The following is a 19,593-nucleotide window of genomic DNA, read 5'->3' as shown; positions in this document are numbered from 1 at the left end:
CCCTGGATCTACTTAATTATATTATAAAAAACTAAATATATCTTGCTGCAATTTGTTTACTTTTCTTTTGTTTTGCATTTTATCTATCTACCACTACAACATTTAATCCTTGCAAGTAATGAGCTCAAGGGGATTGACAACCCTCTTTCCCGCGTTGGGTGCAAGTATTTGCTTTTGTGTGTGCATATGTTGTTCACTAGGGTTTGTGTGATTCTCCCATTGGTTCAATAAACCTTGGTTCTCACTGAGGGAAATACTTATCCCTACTATATTGCTTCACCCTTCCTTTTTGGGGAAAAGACCAACGCAACTCACAAGTAGCAGTGGCTATTTATAGTTAGAGCAATCCCGAGGGGGAAATAACCATCCAGGACACAGCGTCCAACCAATGGGCAACCAATACGTTTCCAACGATCAGATTTCAAACACACCCGACAACTTTACTTGAGGAATAAGTAAGGCTGATCCCTCTGCTGAAACACTTCTCTCGCAGTCTAGAAGATCAATGTTTGTGACTAATAAGTAAATGTTTCGAGGCAAGAAGATATTTCTCTTAGCTCTCATAGGTTTCGTTTAAGCATCATAGAAACATAAGTTTCCAAACACTATGATCTCTCTTAGTAGTATGGTTGTCCTATGACTCAAATAAGAGAAAAAGAACCACTACATTTTCTCTTCATCTTCTTACTTCTTGGCTGCGGTCAAAATCTTTGGACCACACACAAAAACAATTGATTCGCGTCAACAATTTTTAGGGGTCACATCGATCACGCAATATCTTCGACGACAATCTTCCTTGCTACGTAGATGATAATCTTCGAAGTTTATAACAAACTTCTCTGAACTCCAGGGACCTATAATCTCTATGCGCATTAACAAACAAATTATAATCCCTTATCGTTTCTGTCAACTATGTCCAAAACATAAGGATGCAAATTATTGCACCTACAAAAGGTAAGGGGGCTTTCTACGATATAAAACCGGATCTTAAAAGGTTATCAAGCGAAATCACCGGGGAAGGATGGGAGGATCTCCCTCCCATAGTGCGCCTGCCATAGAGATCGACCGCTTCCACAAGTTAGCCACCCCTGTCTGCCAATATAAAGGAGAGGGGCGCACCCCCAAGGGACAAGTCCCAAGGCCACCCTCTCTCTCTCTTGGTTTGATTGACACCCTGAAAGGCTCCTCCTCCTCACCTAGTTCTCCGGCAACCCTTTGTCCCGGAAGACAAAGTGATGCCAAATCAATCGGTACGGATTCCACAAAGGCATCATACTTCTGGTGCTAAATCGGTGGATCACCTTGGTAATATTCTCACGACTGAGAGGTATAACCTAGCTGCGAGATTTGTCAAGTCTTCACCAACACCCCTTCCATGATTACTACCACTGCGCGAGGAAAAAAATGTTGGTGGCAATATGATCGTTGTCCTTGCATCTTCATAATTTTCCTCTCAATGTTCGTAGATACATTATTTTCGATTTATTTTGTACCACATTCTCCAACATAATACGAGGTTTCATTTTTATATAGTTCTTGCCTTTCAAAGAATTTCATAAGATGAGACCTTATATGGATGAGTCTAGAGTGTTACTTTTTATATTAAGAGAAGAGACACATTCAATCAAGATGAAACGCAATAAATATAACCCACCTATTGACTACTTGCTTAGAAAAAGTTGCTCTCAATCTATTTCGTCCTAGCCGTGGATTAAAATCCAATGGTTGTCTTCTTCTTCGTCCTCCCTTCCTATATGATGCATTGTTTATCTTCCTCCTATAACCACCGCGTGACGCTGACCCAACCGTCTGCTCCCCACGGCCGGCGAGCGCCGCAGTGTAGCCTTGCAACGCTCTCCCGCCCTTCTTATCCGCGCACCCGAATAGTCGATCTCCGGTTCCTTTTCACCTGGAACGTTGTTCTAAAATCGCTCCCATCCAAGATCTCGTCAACGTCCCCACGCCTCGCTGTGCTCGCCCTTGCGCCGCCGTCTTCCGCTTCGATGATTTGTGGAAAATCGACTAACGCGAGTTCGTTTTTGAAGTGAGGAATATCAAAACCGTAATAGATAACTTTGGGGTGTGTAAAAGTCCACATAATATAATCATACTTCAATTGTCTTGAACTACGTACTACGTATAAGAAAACGAGGAAATCATTTCAGACTTCAACAATTCAACTACTCAACCATCGTAGCTTGGAGTGCCATCCGAATCAGCCGATCAGCCTTCCTCTTCTTCCTTCCGCCTCCCGGTCACCGCCGCTCGTACACCCCTCCTTCCAGCCGGCAGGCCGCACCCCCGATCCCCCCCCCCCCCCCCCCCCCCCCCCCCCCCCCGCGCGCGCGCGTTCCATCCTCGCGATTGACCTCTAGCGCCGCGCCGCGCCGCGTCCTCCTCCTCTTTCCTCGCGCCGCGGCCACCGAACCCGCTCCGATTCGCCGTGGCGAGGTCGACGCGAGCCGACGCGGCGGCACTCCTGGACGCCAGGGAGCCTTTCCCCCCTGCGCCACCCGCACTCCTGGCGAATAACCTGGTGGGTACTCGTCGTGATCGGAGCTTCTCATGTTGGACCCAAGATCCGAAATCTACCCCACCATAGAGTATCGCCCCATCCAGCCCTCCGACCTCGAGGTTCTTGAGAAGATTCATCTCTCGCTGTTTCCTATAAGGTAACTGCACAAGTGGATGCTTCTACGATGTTCTTGCTTGCATTGTTATTACATCGCTTGCAAGGTATACTAATAGAATTTGTTGCGGCCTATCGATGATTTCCCCACTATTGGTCCATTTAAACAATTCGTTCTTTGCTCTAGGTACGAGAGGGAGTTCTTCTTGAACGTTGTCAATGGTAATGGTGTCATTTCGTGGGGTGCTGTGGACACTAGCAGATCGGATGAAGGCAGGGATGAGCTGATAGGCTTTGTGACCACGAGGATGATTGCAGCAAAAGATAGCGAGGTACAAACAATACATAGGATCTCCTGAAAAATCCTTGGTCTTACAAGTGAGCTCAGTGGAGCTAATTGTTTGAATTTGCAGATCGAGGATTTATTTAGATACAACAACTCGCACAAAGATCTAACACTTCTTTATATCCTGACGCTTGGTGTAGTGGATAGCTACAGAAACCTCGGCATAGGTTGTTTCCCTGTTTCCTCATCTTAGCTTCACAGTTTGTTAGTGCTGATTCAGTTGATCCTCACACGAATTCGCACTTGCAGCTTCTTCGCTTGTTCGAGAGGTGATTAAACATGCTGCAAGTGTATCAAATTGCAGGGGTGTTTATTTACATGTCATCTCATATAACCAGCCTGCAATTAACTTTTACAAGAAGATGCTATTTAAGCTAGTCAGAAGACTTCCGATGTTCTACTACATAAGAGGGCAGCATTATGACTCATACTTGTTTGTGTATTATGTCAATGGGGGGCGTACGCCTTGTTCACCACTGTAAGTATCCATGTTTGCTTATTCTGGTAAATTGTTCTAGTCCATATTTACTACTTATCCACGGTCATGTTTTGATTTGATTTTCTATCTGCAAAGCTTAGTTTCTTGTTAGGATAATATGCGAACTTGACTGACTATCCCATGAAGTCTCTCTAGTTTGTTGCGACCAATTGTGTGAACTTTGTAGTGTGCTTTGTTTTGTTGACGGCTGTTCATCTATTGATTTCTGACCTGATACTGTCCATGGACACGTACAAACCTGAACTTATCCACATGAGAGAGCCTGTAGATGTCGTACCTCTTCCAAGGAATTGCCTTTGCAAAATCCAGTGTATTGAGTCCCTATAATTTGGTGTACAATTTTCATTGTTGCATGTTTCATTATAGCATGCACAGTTTTTTTAATGGGTTGCTGCAAGCCTGCAATACAAATTTGATGCTACTATTCTTGTATGTGTACACAACTAAGTTATTTGTACGCTTTGCATAGATCATGTTCAATCCAAAAGAAAACAGCAACACACAAACCTTGTATGTTTGTATCCTAATGTGTCAATGCCTTCTTATTGACGAATGAACTGAGGAGATAACCTTAATTCTTTTCAGCTTAAACTCGCATATTGGACTTTTGCCTCCTTCTGCAACTTTTGGTGTTGCCTCTCGTGAATACATTATTAGGTACATTCTGAAGTTCTGGGTTATTTGAAGGGAATGAACTCTTGGTAGCCTTCCATTATTGTCTTCGGGCATTTCAAATGGGTGGCATGAAACATGACATAAGTCTTTGTCATATACTACCTAGTATATAACATGCAACATTACATGTTAAAAACTTAAAACTAGCTAACTATATAGCTTAGTTAAGCTCGCACCCAACTCCCAGCAATCTTCTATATAATGTGTCAGTTTTAAATTAGTACATGTCATGTCTTGACACCTTAATAGGTGATTGCAACCTTTATCAGTCAGGTGACGGTGACATCTGTCCTTCCTTTGCCCCATGTTTTTTTAGAGAAAAGGCGATAGTCCGATTTATAGATAAAGCCAACCAAGCAGTTCACAACAGCATAAGTTACCACAGTCGCACCAGCAAATAAAGTACGGGTTGCACAGCAACCAAAACAAGCACATAATCGGCATGCACCAACAACCTACAGCCTATAGAAGCCAGATAGAAGATCACAGACGCTACGCCAACTACTTCACCGGAGCCTGCACTCTTGGAGATAAGGAAATCGCAGTAGCTCGAACCCGAGAGATCAGCAGCTCTGTAGCGTCGATGTCACAACTTTTAACCACTGGCTTCCACTGCTCCATCAGATTCAGAGATTTGAAGATAATATCAGCAGGTTTAGAAGGAAAAACATGCTCGATAGTAAATTTGTTCCTAGTTGTCCACAGAGCCCAGCTAACAGCAGCAAAACCAAACCAAAACAAATGCTTAACCTGACCAGACAGAATTGACTAGCGGCAAAAGCTGCTGAAAAGAAGTAGGAGCCCAACTGACACCCAGCCACGACTGGGTGCAACTCCAAATTAATGCCGCAAAGTCACAATTAAACAAAATATGGTCAGTGTTCTCAGGCTGAGAACAAAGAGAACAAACAAAGAGCCAAAGCCCTGCCATTCCGTTTACGAATCTGGTCGACAGCAGGCAACTTGCACCTAATTGCCTAACAAAGAAAGAGTTTGATCTTCAACGGAATACGAGGTTAAACCTGGAAGAAGAGGAACCAGAGACCAGACGGAGATATAACGGCTTAACTGAGAAATTGCTGGAGGAGGTATGAGGTCAAGTCCCGAATCCGAGGTCTCCGAGAGCGCGAGGAAGATGGCAGCAAGGCGGTGCCAATCTTCTAACTCTTCAGGAGGTAGGGAACGGCGAAAACCAAGATCCCAATTATTGTTAGCAAGGTCAAAAATAGAGAATAGAACTGGGAAGGGAGAGCATAAAGGACCGTCCCCAAACCACCAATCCAACCCAAAACGCATGGATTTGCCATCGCTGACCACAAATTTCACATGAGCTCGGAAGTCATCGCACACCTTAATCAAGTCACGCCATAATTGGGAGCCATTCGAAGCAGAAGCAAATGGAGGATAGGTAGGGGAAAATATTTAGCCTTAAGAATGTCAAACCAAAGAGTACCAGGAGAAGCTTTCAGAATACACCACCACCATGGCTTTTAGGTCTATAAATGATCTTCCACTTAACCAATCTGTAACTTTTCTTGTTATCAACCGCGTTCCAATAGAAACCACTCCGATGCTTATCAAAACCAGCATGCGTACCCTCCGGTAACCGATAGAAATCTATGAGAAACATTGGCAAGGAAGAGATGCAAGAATTAGTAAGGATAACTTTCCCAGCATTAGTATTGTATCGACCACACCAAGGCATAACCCTATTGCCCACTTTGAGCACCATGGGCGCAAAATCTTGTATGAAAAGCTTCAGGGACGAGATGGGGATCCAAGATAATCAAAAGGGAAGGTGCCAAGCTTGCTGTTGAGGAGGTTAGAAACCCTCTTCGCCTCCTCAGAACAACCAAGAACCAAAGCTTCACTTTTTGTGAGATTGATTTTAAGACCAGAAAGTGCTTCAAAACATAGAAGAAGGAATTTCAGGTTTGCTATACAAAGATCAGAGTTTTCGACAAGCACAATCGTATCGTCAGCGTACTGGAGATGAGAGACACCCGAGGGAATAAGATCATAGATAACAGGGGAAATGTGGCCAGCGGACGAAGCACGACGAATACAGGATACAACGTCAGCCACAAAATTGAATAGAAGGGAGGAAATAGGGTCCCCTTGTTGTAGGCCCCAACTATTGGCAAAAAAAGGACTAACGACGCCATTGACAAAAATGGCAGTGTGACCCTCAGAGACCAACTGCATGATACGATGAACATAGGCTTTGTCAAAACCTCTCGACAACAAGACATCCCTCAAAAAAGAACAAACGGACGTAGTCATAAGCCTTCTCAATGTCAATCTTGAGAATAAGAGCGTTCTTCTTCGAATGTAAGTCATGGACAACCTCATGTAAGCTGACAATACCATCCAAAATGGAACAACCCTTAATGAAGCAGATTGCGTCGGGGAGATCACCCGATGGGCTAGAGGAGAAAGGCGCGATTAAAAACCTTTAGAGGGGAATTTAGCCAAATTATTGATGAGAGCAATGGGTCTAAACTGGCAGATGGTGTCAGCACCCTTCACTTTGGGAGTAAGAGAGAATAGCATAGTTGAGACGAGAAATGTCAACCGTGCCTAAGCAAAAGCCCTGAATAATGGCATAAACCAACTGTTTAAGAACATGCCAATTTTTTTAAAGAGAATCGAAAAACCATCAGGAACCGAGGCAGAATTGGGGCTGGATGAGGCCACTACCCCATCGATTTTAGAATTAGACAAAGGAATAAGTAGGCTTTCATTTTCCTCCGGTGAAATCAAGGCAGAAGGAGGCCAAAAGTTAGCTGAGAGCCTGAGATAGAGAGAGGGGAGGGAGGTTGAGCAGCAAGTAAAGAAGAGAAGAAAAAAAATATGAGACATAATAAGATTAGCATCAGAAATCACCACGTCGTTGATAACAAGCCTGGCAATCAAGCACCGATGACGTCTTCCATGAGCAATAGCAAAAAAGTACTTATTAAGCGCATCACCCTTAAGAATCCAAGATGCCCACATTGCTGCCAATAAACTTCTTCAGCTTTATGAATAGCAGTTAAGGTTAATTCAATTCCACAGAATACCGATGAGACCACCTAGCACTATCCAAACCAACAGAATCAGCAATAGCATCCAAAGCTTTAATCTGGGCCGGCTAGGAGTTCTTATTCCTACGAGCCTCGGCATCTCTGTTAGCCCCCCAGCCTTTCAGAAATTGATGAAGGTGTTGAGATAGGAACCACCAATCACCCAAAGTACCAAAGGAACAAAAGGTCGACACCAACAAAGAAGAAATTTTAGAAGAGATCAGGGGAGAAAACCCCTTCACCGAGAACCAGGAGGAGTCAGAATGGAATTTAGAGCTTGGACGAATAGAGCAAAACTCGGAGTTCAACAAAAAAGGAGTATGATCCGAACCAATATGAGAATCAGCAAAGGGAAGATCAAGGGTAAAGCGAACCCCACCACTAGGAACATCACCAAACCCACTAGGAACAGCACACAAAGGAACACCCGATCCAGAATGCAATGAACTAGATCCAGCTAGTGATTGGACCAAGTATAACGGGCCGAACCCACCCAGTTCATGAGAACTAAATTATTGATTGAAGTCATTAAATGAATTAGCACGGGACCAGGAGAAATTGGCATTATTTTTACTAGCAGGAGAATGCATGAGATTGAAATCACCCCCCACTAGCACATGAAGAGAAGAAGAAATTTTCAAAGAGAGCTCATCCAAAAATACTTGAGAGAAACCATAAACACCAATAGTATCCCATAAACAGTTGAGATCACAGTGACAAAGAACCATACTAGCGAGCCGGAATCAAAGGCAACAAAATCAAATACATCTAGCTTAGCACCCTATGAGGATCCCACTAGAATGGTTAGAGTCCGGAAGCCACTTCCAAATGAAACGACCGGAGCCACCAATGGAAGAAAGATCAGAAGCAGAGAAAGATGATTTAATAGTCTCCTGCAAGCAAATAATATCAATGTTAGAATCACGCACATAGTCACGCAATTGGTTTCGGCACCCCCTAGCCCCAAAACCACGCATATTCAAGACGATCTTCATTTAAAAGATAATTTTTTAATGCGAAGGCTCGACCTCGACGAGGCCAGCAAGGAACCATTTTTCTTCCTACGAGTTTTACCAGTAGCTACTGGGTGGCCGCAATCATCCAAGGAAGTAGACGAACCCAGAGCCACCCCGGCCTCGGAAACAGGAATGGAAGAAGGCGAGGGTGGTACGGCATTCATAATATCATCAGTCAAAGGTGAGGGAGTAGCCAAAATACACGCTTTGGCCAAAGAAGTTTGCACTAGCTCGTTAGCACGAATAATAGACAACACCAAAGTCGGATCAGCCGAAGAAGAGCCCAACAAAACACCCGAGTCTAATGCAACCTCAAGGAAATGGGAATCAGGATAATCAGGAAGCACTAAGAATTTTGGGGAAGAGATTGGGGTAGTACCTGTTGTGCCCAAGTTCTTCTCGGCAGCACGCCGCTCTGCACGCACCAGCATAGATTCCCCCAAATCACGAGCACATGAGCTCTTCTAGGCGGTGGAAACTGGAGTCTTGATAGTTACCGAACAAGAGGAGGGAGTAACAAGCAGCTCAGCGACACCCACTTTATCAACTAATCCCATGTCATTGTCATGGCTGCGAAACAGTCCATTACCAGATTGCTTTGATGTGCTCGACATCCTACAACACGGAGAGAGTATCTTTATAGTTTTCTATGGCCTAGACGTCGGCACAACCACCTTAGGGTCAAAGTTCTCATGATCAGGCGAATCTTCAATCCCAGATAGAGACGGTGAAGGAGTACGGGCCGGAAAGTTTGAGCACACGGCAGAAGCCAGAGGACTGCCCCAGCCCCAGGAGTAGAAGGTGCAAGCACCGCACAAGCAACCACAACAGCAGGCGCATCTTTGGCCGCAACATCTTGGTGCGCGATTTGGGTACATCAACTGCAACTTAGGCCCAAGAGCATCCCTCTCTTGCTTGGAAAACGGCGGACCCAATTCATCTCCATCCATCGAACCTCCATTATTCTGATCTTCATGGGGTGGCGGAGAAGCAGCACGGGGAACCTGAGAAGCAGCCTGGCCCTCCACCCCGACATTGATACGATATACTTTGGAGGTAGGGAACACCTCAATAAAACCACACACATGATACGAGCCTGGCACCAGATTCGTGACCGAACAGGCCCCAACTGAGACAAGGATTCTTCATCAATAGAGATAGGCTTGCCAACAAGCTCACCACCAAAAGCCATCAGACAGGATTTGTTACGCATCACATCAGGAACATCATCTAGGAGAACACATGCATCGACCAAAGACCCAAAAGAACGAGCAGCACCAACAACCTCCTTTACTGAAACCACAAGATGATTCAAAGGTAGAGTAAAGCTAGTACTTTTTGACAACATCTTCAGACTTCCTTGCGAAGGGAAGACCACACCAAACTCAAGCCGGGAAATTTGCTGTGGTTGCTAGTCCCAACCCTTAAGCCCCCACCCATGCAATTTATCAGCTATCATCTGAAGACACATTGGCAGACTGGACAGAAATGACAACAATGTTATAGATGGGAGGAGTGGCCACTATTGCCTTCAAACCACCATCCATCCCCAAAAAACTTCAACTAGGCAACCCAATACCATACCGCTTGACCACTGGCGGCTTAAAACGATTCATGCAACCCACTGTAAGATGCCCTCCCAAACTGCAGATCAAACAAAAAGGAGGAAATTCACATTGAGACTGGAAGTGACCCGGCCTATGACACACAAAGCAAGTCAGGGTAGGAGGCGAAAAGTTTGAAGAAGAACCACCAACAGGAGCAACTTGTCCAGAAAGAGGAGGGGGTGGGGGCACGAAGCCATCACCAGATCCCCCGAGGCTGTCACGGGGATGTAATTTGCAAAATTTGTTCTGCTGGTTAGGATTGAAGTTGTTGTAGCCACGAGCACGAGGATTGGATCTGAACTGCCCCGCACCCGCGTCGGAACCTTAACCCCCACCAATGGGGTAGGCGCAGGGCGGGCACCAGTAGCAGCGCACGACCGGGCCCTGTCGGAGCGAGGAGCCTGCGCACCAGAAGCATCTGCTTCCCATGGATCCAGAGAGCCTGAGGAAGGAGCGTCGCTGGAAGGCTAGAAGGAGGCACGCGCGCCGCATCCATCCTTTCATCCTCCTGCACCCGCTGCTTGCGGCTCCATTCTTCTTCGCGAAGCCAAGGCGGTTGCGTGCCCCACGCCTCCCCCTCCTTTGCCGCCTGCTCACGCTCAAGCTTCGCCCTCAACTCCGCCTCATAACCCATCACTAGATCCATCATGCCCATGCTTGTTGTTGGTATTGCTGTCGCCGGAGGAGTCGCGGGACTGGACCATGGCCACAACAACAACGAAAGATCGGAGAAGGGGTGGGGGAGAGAGGGAGGAAGACGGTCGATCGAGGGGGGGGGGATGGATCCGGCCTTGCGAATATTGATGCCTGAAGCTGGAAACCTTAAAGAGAGGTCTGACCTTGAGCAGCCATAAGTACCCACAAAATGGATGGACAGGCCGAACAGGGGCACCGGGCTCCACATGACCAGAGAAGGCTGCAACAGGGAGAGGGGGAAAGTCTGAAGGGAACAAAAGGCATCGGGCCCTTACCCGGCCCACAATGCTCCCCGCGGAGCCTAGAGCAGCACACACCTCGGATTCCCCTAGGGTAACCACGACAGCCTCAGCCGCCACCGCGAGCGATGGCGCCTCCGCCCCCATTTCCGAAACTGACGGAGCTTCAGACGCCATAGAGGAGGAAGAAGAGGGAGATGGCGGAGATCGAGAGGAGCTGGGGCAAACATCGAGGAGGCTAGGAGAAGGAGCAAGGGAAAGCAGCTTACGCGCGACGAGAACGAGGTGCCACCTGTGCCCGCACTGCCAGCCCCCCTCCCCTCCCAAGCGAACTTGCGGATCTGCCCCCAGGCCACCCGGAGCATGCACCACCCCTGCAGCAGCCGGAGCCAGAGACAGATAAGGTCCATTAGCATCCGATCCGCCTCATCAGAACTTGTTGGAAATTGGACCAAGAGGGGAACACGAGGGCGACCAGAAGAGTCGAGATGGGGAAGGAAGAGAAATAGGAGGAGGGGAGAGGGGAGAGGAGCACAAGCCACGAGGAGTAGAGCATGGGGGGCCACCAACGAGCAAGGAGGGGCCAAGGGTGAGAAGGTCACCGGAGGGAAGGAGGGAGGAGAGGAGAGGAGAGCCATCTCCGGTTCCCTTGCCCCATGGTCAAATAGATGGCCAATATTTGTTAGGAAGTATTAGTATAGGTCTAGGAGTCCTTATTAGTCTATTTACTTTCCTTGCACCTCAAGTCTTGTGTAACATATATATATATATATATATATTCAATAAAGATAAGTTGCTTTCCTAACATGGTATTAGAGCCTAGGTTTAGGTCCCCTCTGGCGCCGCAACTCGCCTGACCATGGAGATTTTTTTCCCGGTCTCCTCTGTCTTGATCGAGCGGTGCTCCTCTGTCACGATCGATCTGCCGCCTGCTGCCTGCTCTTGACGTCTTCGCTGCCCCGGCTGACCGGCGCCCCGTCTGGCTCCCTGCATGACGTCTCTGCCGCCGCCTGTGCAGGTTTCCTCCATTGCCGCCCCCTCCAGGAGCTCTCCACCAACTGCTTGGTCTGCTCGCTTTGGTGCGCCGCCACCCTGCAAGTCTTCAATTGCAATGTCTACCCCATGCTCGATTCCGCCGATCTGGTCCGGCTCAAGTAGGTTGACCCAACAGTCCGCTCAGTCCGCTGCGTGCACCTCCCGATCCAATCTGATCCCGTTGGCTTCATGAGCGGCTGCAGCTGCACGCTTCCTAGCCCTGCAGGTCAACCCTTCTCCGGATCAGGCTGTGACCCGCGCAGCGCCAACCAGCGCAACACACTTTGGCCTCAAGCGCCCTGCGCAGGCCGGCTTCTGATATGCTTGCTTTGGTCTGCTTGTCCTCCCTGAAGGTCAACGCCCCTGGTTGGCTGTGTCTTCGCCGGGCTTCGTTGCTTTGGTTGAGCTTCTGGATAAGATTGACCGCATCTGTTCGGCTGGTTTGATCCTTGGTCTGGGCTTCTTTGTTGTTTTGGCTGCTGGACTAGTTTGTGGCTACTTCATCTGATTTAAAAAAAAGTTCAATGTCTTCTGCATACACGAGATGGCTTTTGCATCTTTGTCTCGAGTATACTTTCTAGCTTTAATCTCTTCATATATTTTCCGCTGAGTCCACCAAATCCGTTGATATTGTGTTTCTCGTGCCATGCAAGTCCAACATACCTCTGTCCGTCAGCCTTTTTCTCGTCCTGATCCTTTCTATACAACTTTTGTGGCCTACTTGCCCTTGTTGTTTTCTATAGGATTTTATGGACTCCTTTTGCATTGTTGATCTACGCCCATTGTGCCTTAGCCGCCGCGCTTCTTTGGCCATCGGTTGTCATGGGCTATGATTTTCTGCGCGATGCTTTATTCTCTGATGTGCCATCTTCTTTGACAACTCATCTTCTCTTGATACTTCTTTTGTATCTTCAAGTGATGTGGTGTCTTCCTCTGATGTGTCATCTCTTCGTTATCCCCTTTGGCGACTCGACAGGTTTTGAACTCTTCATGCTACGACGACACTCTCAAGACGCGGATTTGGATTATCATTTTTTTCTAGTATTACACTTCTTCAAATGCAATGCAATGCTATTGCATATACACTTTGCATTTGAGAGGGAGGGGGGGGGGGGTTAGGAAGTATTAGCATATGTGGATTACTATTCAGGGATTTGCCTCCCCACTGTAGAATCTCCTCCAACCGTAGTACGATCACGATTCCTGATGTCCACAGTACTCCATATACATGAGTGCTCAACTTTCAGAAGGGCCTTGTATTGCATTGTCCAGATCATTCTTGATTTTCCTCCACCTTTTGTGAACTCATCCAAGGCTAAAACATGGCTTGTGCCCTTGCATAGTGAACTAACCTTGCTCAAGAATGCTTTGATTCCTATTGCTCCTGTTCCTGCAAGCATATGGTGATATTTCCTGAAGGACTTGTAGCACCAAGTACTTGACAAGACTACGGTCATTAGACTACCCGCTTTCCTAGTCAAATATGAAACTATATGAGTTTCTGTTAGACTAAATTTTGATTCTTCCTGTGTTTAATTTGCTTGTTTCTACTCCCTCTGCCCCTGAATATAGATAACTTTGGTCATTGACATGATCTTCAGAACAATTTGACCATTAATTTCTGTTTCAAAACTACATTGCTTCAGGCAAAAACCAAAGTATCTCTGACAGTATATTTCATGAGGGATCTAGCTGTGTCAGTTCGATATCTCATTGTTGACAGTCAAACCTAAATTTGTTTGGACTGGGACAGATTCTTGAACTGCTTATATTTGGATCAGAGCGTGTATGTTAAAATTTTCTGATATGGATGTTAGTCAATGTCTTGGTTTATTAGCAGTTTAGCATCAGTTAAATGTAAATTGTTATAATAAAATGAAATCAACTCATAGCCTAAACAACCCTTAGACATCAAATCCAGCGCGGAGGAATTTATTTATAGTTTGCAGACGTTTTCTGTTGTCAAACTTTCTCACTCTTTTAGTAGCATCATCGTGCCTGTGTGTAAAATGATGGAGTACTAATAGCGCATGGCAATCTTGTGCAGGGAGATTGTAACTTCATTTGTTGTTGACTTCAGGGCTTTCCTAAAGATGCTAGTTGGCAAGATCTGGAGGAAAGAGGAAAAGAGTATCCCGAGATGGTCCCGTTGTAAGGAATCGACCACTCTATTGACCTCACAGAATAATAATAGTAACAATAAAAGGATCATCGCTGGTGAAGATTCAAGATGTCATGTGTAATTTTAGGTGTGAGCGACGCGATGGTATTGTTTTCGTGGAAACATCAGTCTCTTGCAATGTTGTTGTACCCTTGGCAATACATTGACAAACCAGGTATATAATTTCTCAGATAGCCATAGCCATGTCTTGTAAAAAGAGAGGACAATAAAATGAAGAAAATAAATGTCACCTGCTTAGCTTGTTGGAACACTGGATGGTCATATGCATTTACATTTACAATCATGCGCTGTTGAGGCACATCGGCTCTGGCTTTCATATTTCCTCTGAAAGATGAATATCATACTTTCCTTTTTGAAAAAAGACGGCAGTATTAGTACTCGTATTTTGTGAACATAGAATTACTACCTCTGTACCAAAATATAATACGTTTTTGTAGGCTAGCCTGCCAAAACGTCTTATATTTTGATATAGAGGTAATATTAAGTTATTTTTTCTTTTGTGGGGAAAAGGTCTTAGTAAGTTGATCTTGTTGGCATAGTAGTAAGTTGATGTTCTTGTCACCAAAGATGTACCACTGGATCTGTATTAGAAAATTGTTTCTAATGGTATGACTTTGAAGTCACATTATTTTGTATGTTATCGGTCTAATTCATGGTCAAAGTTAAATCTCATAAAGGGTGATCTTATAAACTGGAACAGCAGGAGGATTGAATGAGGCAGGGAAAGGAACTGAAAATGTAGACATCAAATGGGTAACTGATGGCAATGTTGTATCTCTGTCAATAACGCTCGCAATAAACATCTTCTGCCTTCTGCGGCAGAATTGACTCCACGATTTTTGCCATCTTCAGTGCGATTGCAATATGTTCAATACGAGCAGAGATTTTTCAAAGTTCAAGGACCCCCATAGCTGGGGTGGCATTTTGTAAAACTGCCATGGCAATTTGCTTAATTTGCAAGGAGGTTTTGAAGAAAACTGGCGGTGTTCGCCAGGATTAGGACCCTGGCGAACGTTCGCCAGATAACGTTTCCCAGGTTCAAACGTGTCCAGCAACCGAGGTTGCTTCGTGATCCAGGTGAGCGCTGCAGCCCAGAGTCCAAACCGACCCCAAAACTAGCGTCCAAAACCAAGGTGCGCCGCAGCGGAAACCTTTTTGTTTGTACGCGTGCCTGCCTTGCCGAAAACAAAAGGGTAATTTCTCCGCAGCCGCAAGGCCCTACGCTACCCAGGCCTCCACGTCCCGCGCCATCCCCGGATTGGATAAAGAGAAACCCCCACGCGCTGCGCACGGCCGCGACGCGGAAACCAAGCCAGAAACCCACCGATTTTGGCGTTTTGTTCGTCACGCCGGCCATTCATTCCTGCTCGCCGCCACGGCACGCCATGACTGCTAGCCGCCCTCGGAGAAGCCATTAAAGCCGCCGCGCCTCGGTTCCGACGCCGCCGCCTTCGATATTCGTTCCGAGAAAAACCCTCTTCCGATCGCCGGGGCCGCCATGCGCACCAAGCACTTGATACCCAACCACGCCGCGGGGCTCACCTACGCGAACGCCTACGCCGCCGCCCGCGAGGGCAGCGGCGGCGGCGTCGACCCGTTCGAGGCGTTCCCCGACGCGGTGCTCGGGCTGATCGTCTCCAAGCTGCCCTTCAGGTCCGCCGTCGCCGCCTCCGCCATCTCGCGCCGGTGGCGCGGCGCGGTGGCCGCCGCGCCGGCGCTCGACCTCGACTTCGCCGCGGCGTTCCCCGCCGCGCCCCGCCGCAGGGCGGCCTTCGCGGCCGCGGCCACCGCCGCGCTCGCGGGCTCGCGGCGCCACCCGCTCCGCCGCCTCTGCCTCGCGCTCGACGGCTTCTTCGACCAGGCCTTCGCCGCCTCCGCGGCCAGCCACGTCGCCTCCTGGCTCGCCGCCGCCGCGGCGCGAGGCGTCGAGCAGCTGGAGCTCCACCTCCCTCGCTCCCGCCTCGCCGTGCTCCCTCCCTCCCTCATCGCCTGCACCGACCTCACGTCGCTCACCCTTCGCCTCGACCACAACGCCCTTCCGCTCCCTTCCCTCTGCCCCCTCACCCGCCTCTCCCGCCTTCACCTCTCCTCCGTCTCGCTCGTTGGCTGCGGTGACTTCTTCGAAGACCTCTGCTCTCATTGCACGCAGCTCAGCTGCCTGATCCTTGAACAGTGCCACATCGGTGCACTCCGACTAGCCGGCGCGCCGCAGCTTTGCTCGCTTGACATCGCCAGCTGTTCGTGGACGGAACAGTCGTCTATTGCCATTGCTGAGATGCCGGCGTTGCGCACACTCCGCTACTCGGGTGCGATGGCGAACAGACACATGATTAATGGCGCCGATTCCTTGGACGAAGCCGTTCTGGCCATTGAGAGGCCACAAGCTCTCCTGGAGCCTAATCTCAGAGAGCTGCTTGCGTTGGTTGGAAACGTACGGAGCCTAGTGCTTTCGCCCTGGTGTATTGAGGTATATTATACAGAACTTCTTCATCTTGTGAAGTAATAATTGATGTTTCAGAAATCTAACCACCTAGATGTGAATAATTTGAAGCAATTTGCGCATCCTGAGGAATGGTCCAAGGTGCGGCTGGACAAGGTGAGACGCTTGGCATGCATAATAGAGAGGAGGGAAGAAGGTGCTTTGTCCATTGCACCATTGCTTACGAGTTGCCCCAATGTGCAAGAACTTTCTGTGTCGGTCGTGGTGAGATATATATCCTTGAGTTCTTCTATCTACTGTTGTGGTAACTCTGCTGCAATGAAATGATGTTAATGCCGATGATGTGATTGCTTGTTGTTGCAGCCATCACAGTCCAAGCGGAGACGGTGCAGCGACAGTGAAGTTCAGTATCGTGTTATTGGTGGTAGAGGGATGATCGTCAGGAATCTCAGGGAAATTAGGATGGAGTACATTGATGAGAGCAAGAGTGGATTGGATCTGGTTAAGCTTCTGCTCAAGAAGGCGCAGATGTTGGAGATGATGACAATTGTGCCTTCCATGGATGGCCTTGAGCAGGCCAAGTTCAGGCGCAGGGTGTTGAAGTTCAGAAAAGCTTCCAGGAATGTCAACATCCAGTTTTGTGCCACTGCATGATGGAATGATTGTGTGTTAATCACTGAAGTCTCATGTTCAGTCCGTGAAGGAAGAAGTAGCTTGCCTGTCATCAGTGAGGCTCTTCCAGTCCTGTTCCGGGCACTTCTAAGATCTAACTTGTCACAGAGCTGCTAACTGTCATTTTAATTCGTTGCCGAGCTTCATTTAGCTTGAGTTTTCTAATAAGTTTGAAAATTTCCTAATTCTTTGGTGAACCAAACTACCTTTTCAGAGAAAGTTTAGCTTTGTTGGATACATGCACCTAGTTTTATGAGAAGTTAATTTGAAGAAGCGTGTTCTACCATGTTATACAAACGCTATTGATCTGTTTGGCCTAGATGAACATTTTCTGATGGTATAATTTGTAAGGCACCTCCAACCAGCATTGTGTTCTTGGTGCCTTATTAACCCAGTTGTTTGAACTTGTTTATTTGCATTCATATGCCTTATGTTTGATGCACAGGAGGATTCATACTGTCACTATTTGCATTCATATTGTCAGTATTTTCATTCATATTCTCTTGGTGACTAGCCTAATCATATGCTAGATGCACATGAGGATGTAAAAAAGTTTGATGGCATCCAGCTGTTGACCTTTGAAGGCATTAGTTGTTGTCATATCAGCTCCAGAAATGTCGTCATACTCTAGAAATGTCTGGTTGTGATATCTGGCTTGGCTAACTTTTATCTGAAATTTATCCACGCAAAAAAAAAACTTGATATCTGGAATTCATTTCTTCAATATTTTTTCCTTCACAAGTTATAGTACAAATGGTATGCTTTTTCATTGTTCGTCAACAGGCCACGTGAGAATCGGCCCGAACCGAGTACATCACTGATATGCAACAGGTTGAAAGGTTTACTTCAAGAAATGATTTCTCTGACTCAGAGTTCCGGGACGAATGACTACTGATATACCTGGCCCTCCGTCGGGCTGGCTGGGCTTCAAGCAGGCCTAACAAAGCCCGAAGTAGAAAACCTAGGCCCAGGCTGGCCCGGCCTGGGTATCAGGGCTAGAATTCAGGCCCAAGCCTGGCCCGTCACTAGAAAAGCCCGCTGAGTCTTGGGCCGGGCCTCTTCCCTAAATCACAAATATGGCAGGCCCTGGCCCGGCCTTCGGGCTCAAAACCTAGGACCAGGCCCGCACTGCGGGCGAGATTGGATCGGTCGGGCCAGGTTGGGTCGGGTTAGGTATAACTACTGATAATATGTTAGTGACTTACTATGTATGTTTCCATGCAATAAATAATCACAGACAAGGAAATAATGGGGTGTGTGTGCAGTAAAGTTGGATATGTACAAGGCTTACGACCATGCTAGCATTGTCCTTTTACGAGGCATTTTTAATTGGTAACCATGCTGAATGGACTTTTTAGAGGTAATATCATCGGGAGTCATAAAATTTGCGCTTGATGTTTAGTTTGGTGTTAAAACTTTAAAAATACGGATTTGTGGCCATTCAACTTGCGTTCCTATGCAAATAGGGTCACTTCTCTCGTATATAGCCGTATGGCCTGTCCACTTGGTGCGCCTGGCGGAGGTCCACATGTCAATGGTTGGGAGTGCACAAAACGTTGGGTGACCATAGCACGCCACATTTTTTGTGCGCAGAAAACACATGTGCAATTAAATAAAAATTGTGAGTGTTTTCTGCAAAAAATCTGGCGTGCTATGGTCACCCAACACTTTGTGCACTCCCAACCATTGATATGTGGACCTCCGCTAGGCTGGCGCACCAAGTGGACATGCCATATGGCTGTATACGAGAGAAGTGATCGTATTTGCATGGAAACGCAAGTTGGATAACCACAAATCCATATTCTTAAAGTTTTAGCACCAAACTGAACATCGAGCGCAAGTTCTTTGACTCCCGGTGATATTACCTCGCCTTTTTACAAGACATGATGGTGAAGCTGGGGTTCAATGATAACTTGGTGAATTTGATCATGTATTATGTTATTAATGTCAACTACCATGTTAGGTTTAATACATATAAGAAAGAACTTTTTACCCCAACCTGGGTTGAAGGCAAGGGGTCTCCTATCCCCTACGTGTTCTTGATTTGTATTGATGGGTTGTCTAATGTTTAACACATGAGGAGCATATAAGTGGTATCCAAGGGATTAGGGTGTGTCGTAGTGCATGTTGGTGCAATAATTTGCCTCCTTATGTTTTGGAGATTGTTGACAGAATCAGTAAAGGACTAATATGCTTGCTAGTGCGCAGAGAAATTAGGTCCCAAAAGTACTAAGGAGCTTGCTATAAACTCGAAAGGTAATCATGTTGCAAAAGAAGATTGTTGTCAAAGATATTGCGTGAGGGAAGTGACCCCTAAAAATTCCCGACGTGAAGCAATTGTATTAGTACCCGGTCCATGCGTGTTACTACAGTCAATAAGAAAGAAGACAGGAGAGAATACGTAGAATTTTCTTTGGTACACCTTTTTCTCTTATTTGAGTCATAGGACCACCGTACTATCAAGAGGGGTAGAGCGTTTTGAAACTTATGTT

At 46.8% G+C, this 19,593-nt stretch overlaps 2 protein-coding genes across 5 annotated transcripts; both read left to right on the top strand.

The window, feature by feature from the left end:
• Positions 1-2,204: 2,204 nt before the first annotated feature.
• On the top strand, positions 2,205-14,239 carry LOC125514236 (histone acetyltransferase MCC1-like). Of its 4 annotated transcripts, none has more exons than XM_048679528.1 (6): positions 2,205-2,672; positions 2,817-2,961; positions 3,043-3,142; positions 3,225-3,453; positions 4,060-4,131; positions 13,888-14,239. In XM_048679528.1, the coding sequence occupies exons 1-6, from the start codon at positions 2,566-2,568 to the stop codon at positions 14,048-14,050; spliced, it is 816 nt and encodes a 271-aa protein (XP_048535485.1). In that variant the 5' UTR covers positions 2,205-2,565; the 3' UTR covers positions 14,051-14,239. The 4 variants fall into 4 exon arrangements, with proteins under 4 accessions (XP_048535485.1, XP_048535484.1, XP_048535487.1 ...); XM_048679527.1 differs by having other exon boundaries at positions 2,206-2,672; positions 13,855-14,239; XM_048679530.1 differs by lacking the exon at positions 4,060-4,131 and having other exon boundaries at positions 2,212-2,672.
• Positions 14,240-14,486: 247 nt separating this feature from the next.
• On the top strand, positions 14,487-17,735 carry LOC125514235 (F-box/LRR-repeat protein At1g06630-like). The gene is made up of 3 exons (XM_048679526.1): positions 14,487-16,456; positions 16,541-16,693; positions 16,793-17,735. Exons 1-3 carry the CDS (start codon positions 15,488-15,490, stop codon positions 17,081-17,083), a joined length of 1,413 nt encoding a protein of 470 aa, XP_048535483.1. The 5' UTR covers positions 14,487-15,487; the 3' UTR covers positions 17,084-17,735.
• Positions 17,736-19,593: the final 1,858 nt, after the last annotated feature.

Source organism: Triticum urartu, chromosome 6 (assembly GCF_003073215.2).
Source record: "Triticum urartu cultivar G1812 chromosome 6, Tu2.1, whole genome shotgun sequence".
NCBI lineage: Eukaryota > Viridiplantae > Streptophyta > Magnoliopsida > Poales > Poaceae > Triticum > Triticum urartu.
The sequence above is the reverse complement of the archived record's forward strand: the minus strand, read 5'-3'. Positions and strand labels throughout refer to the sequence as shown.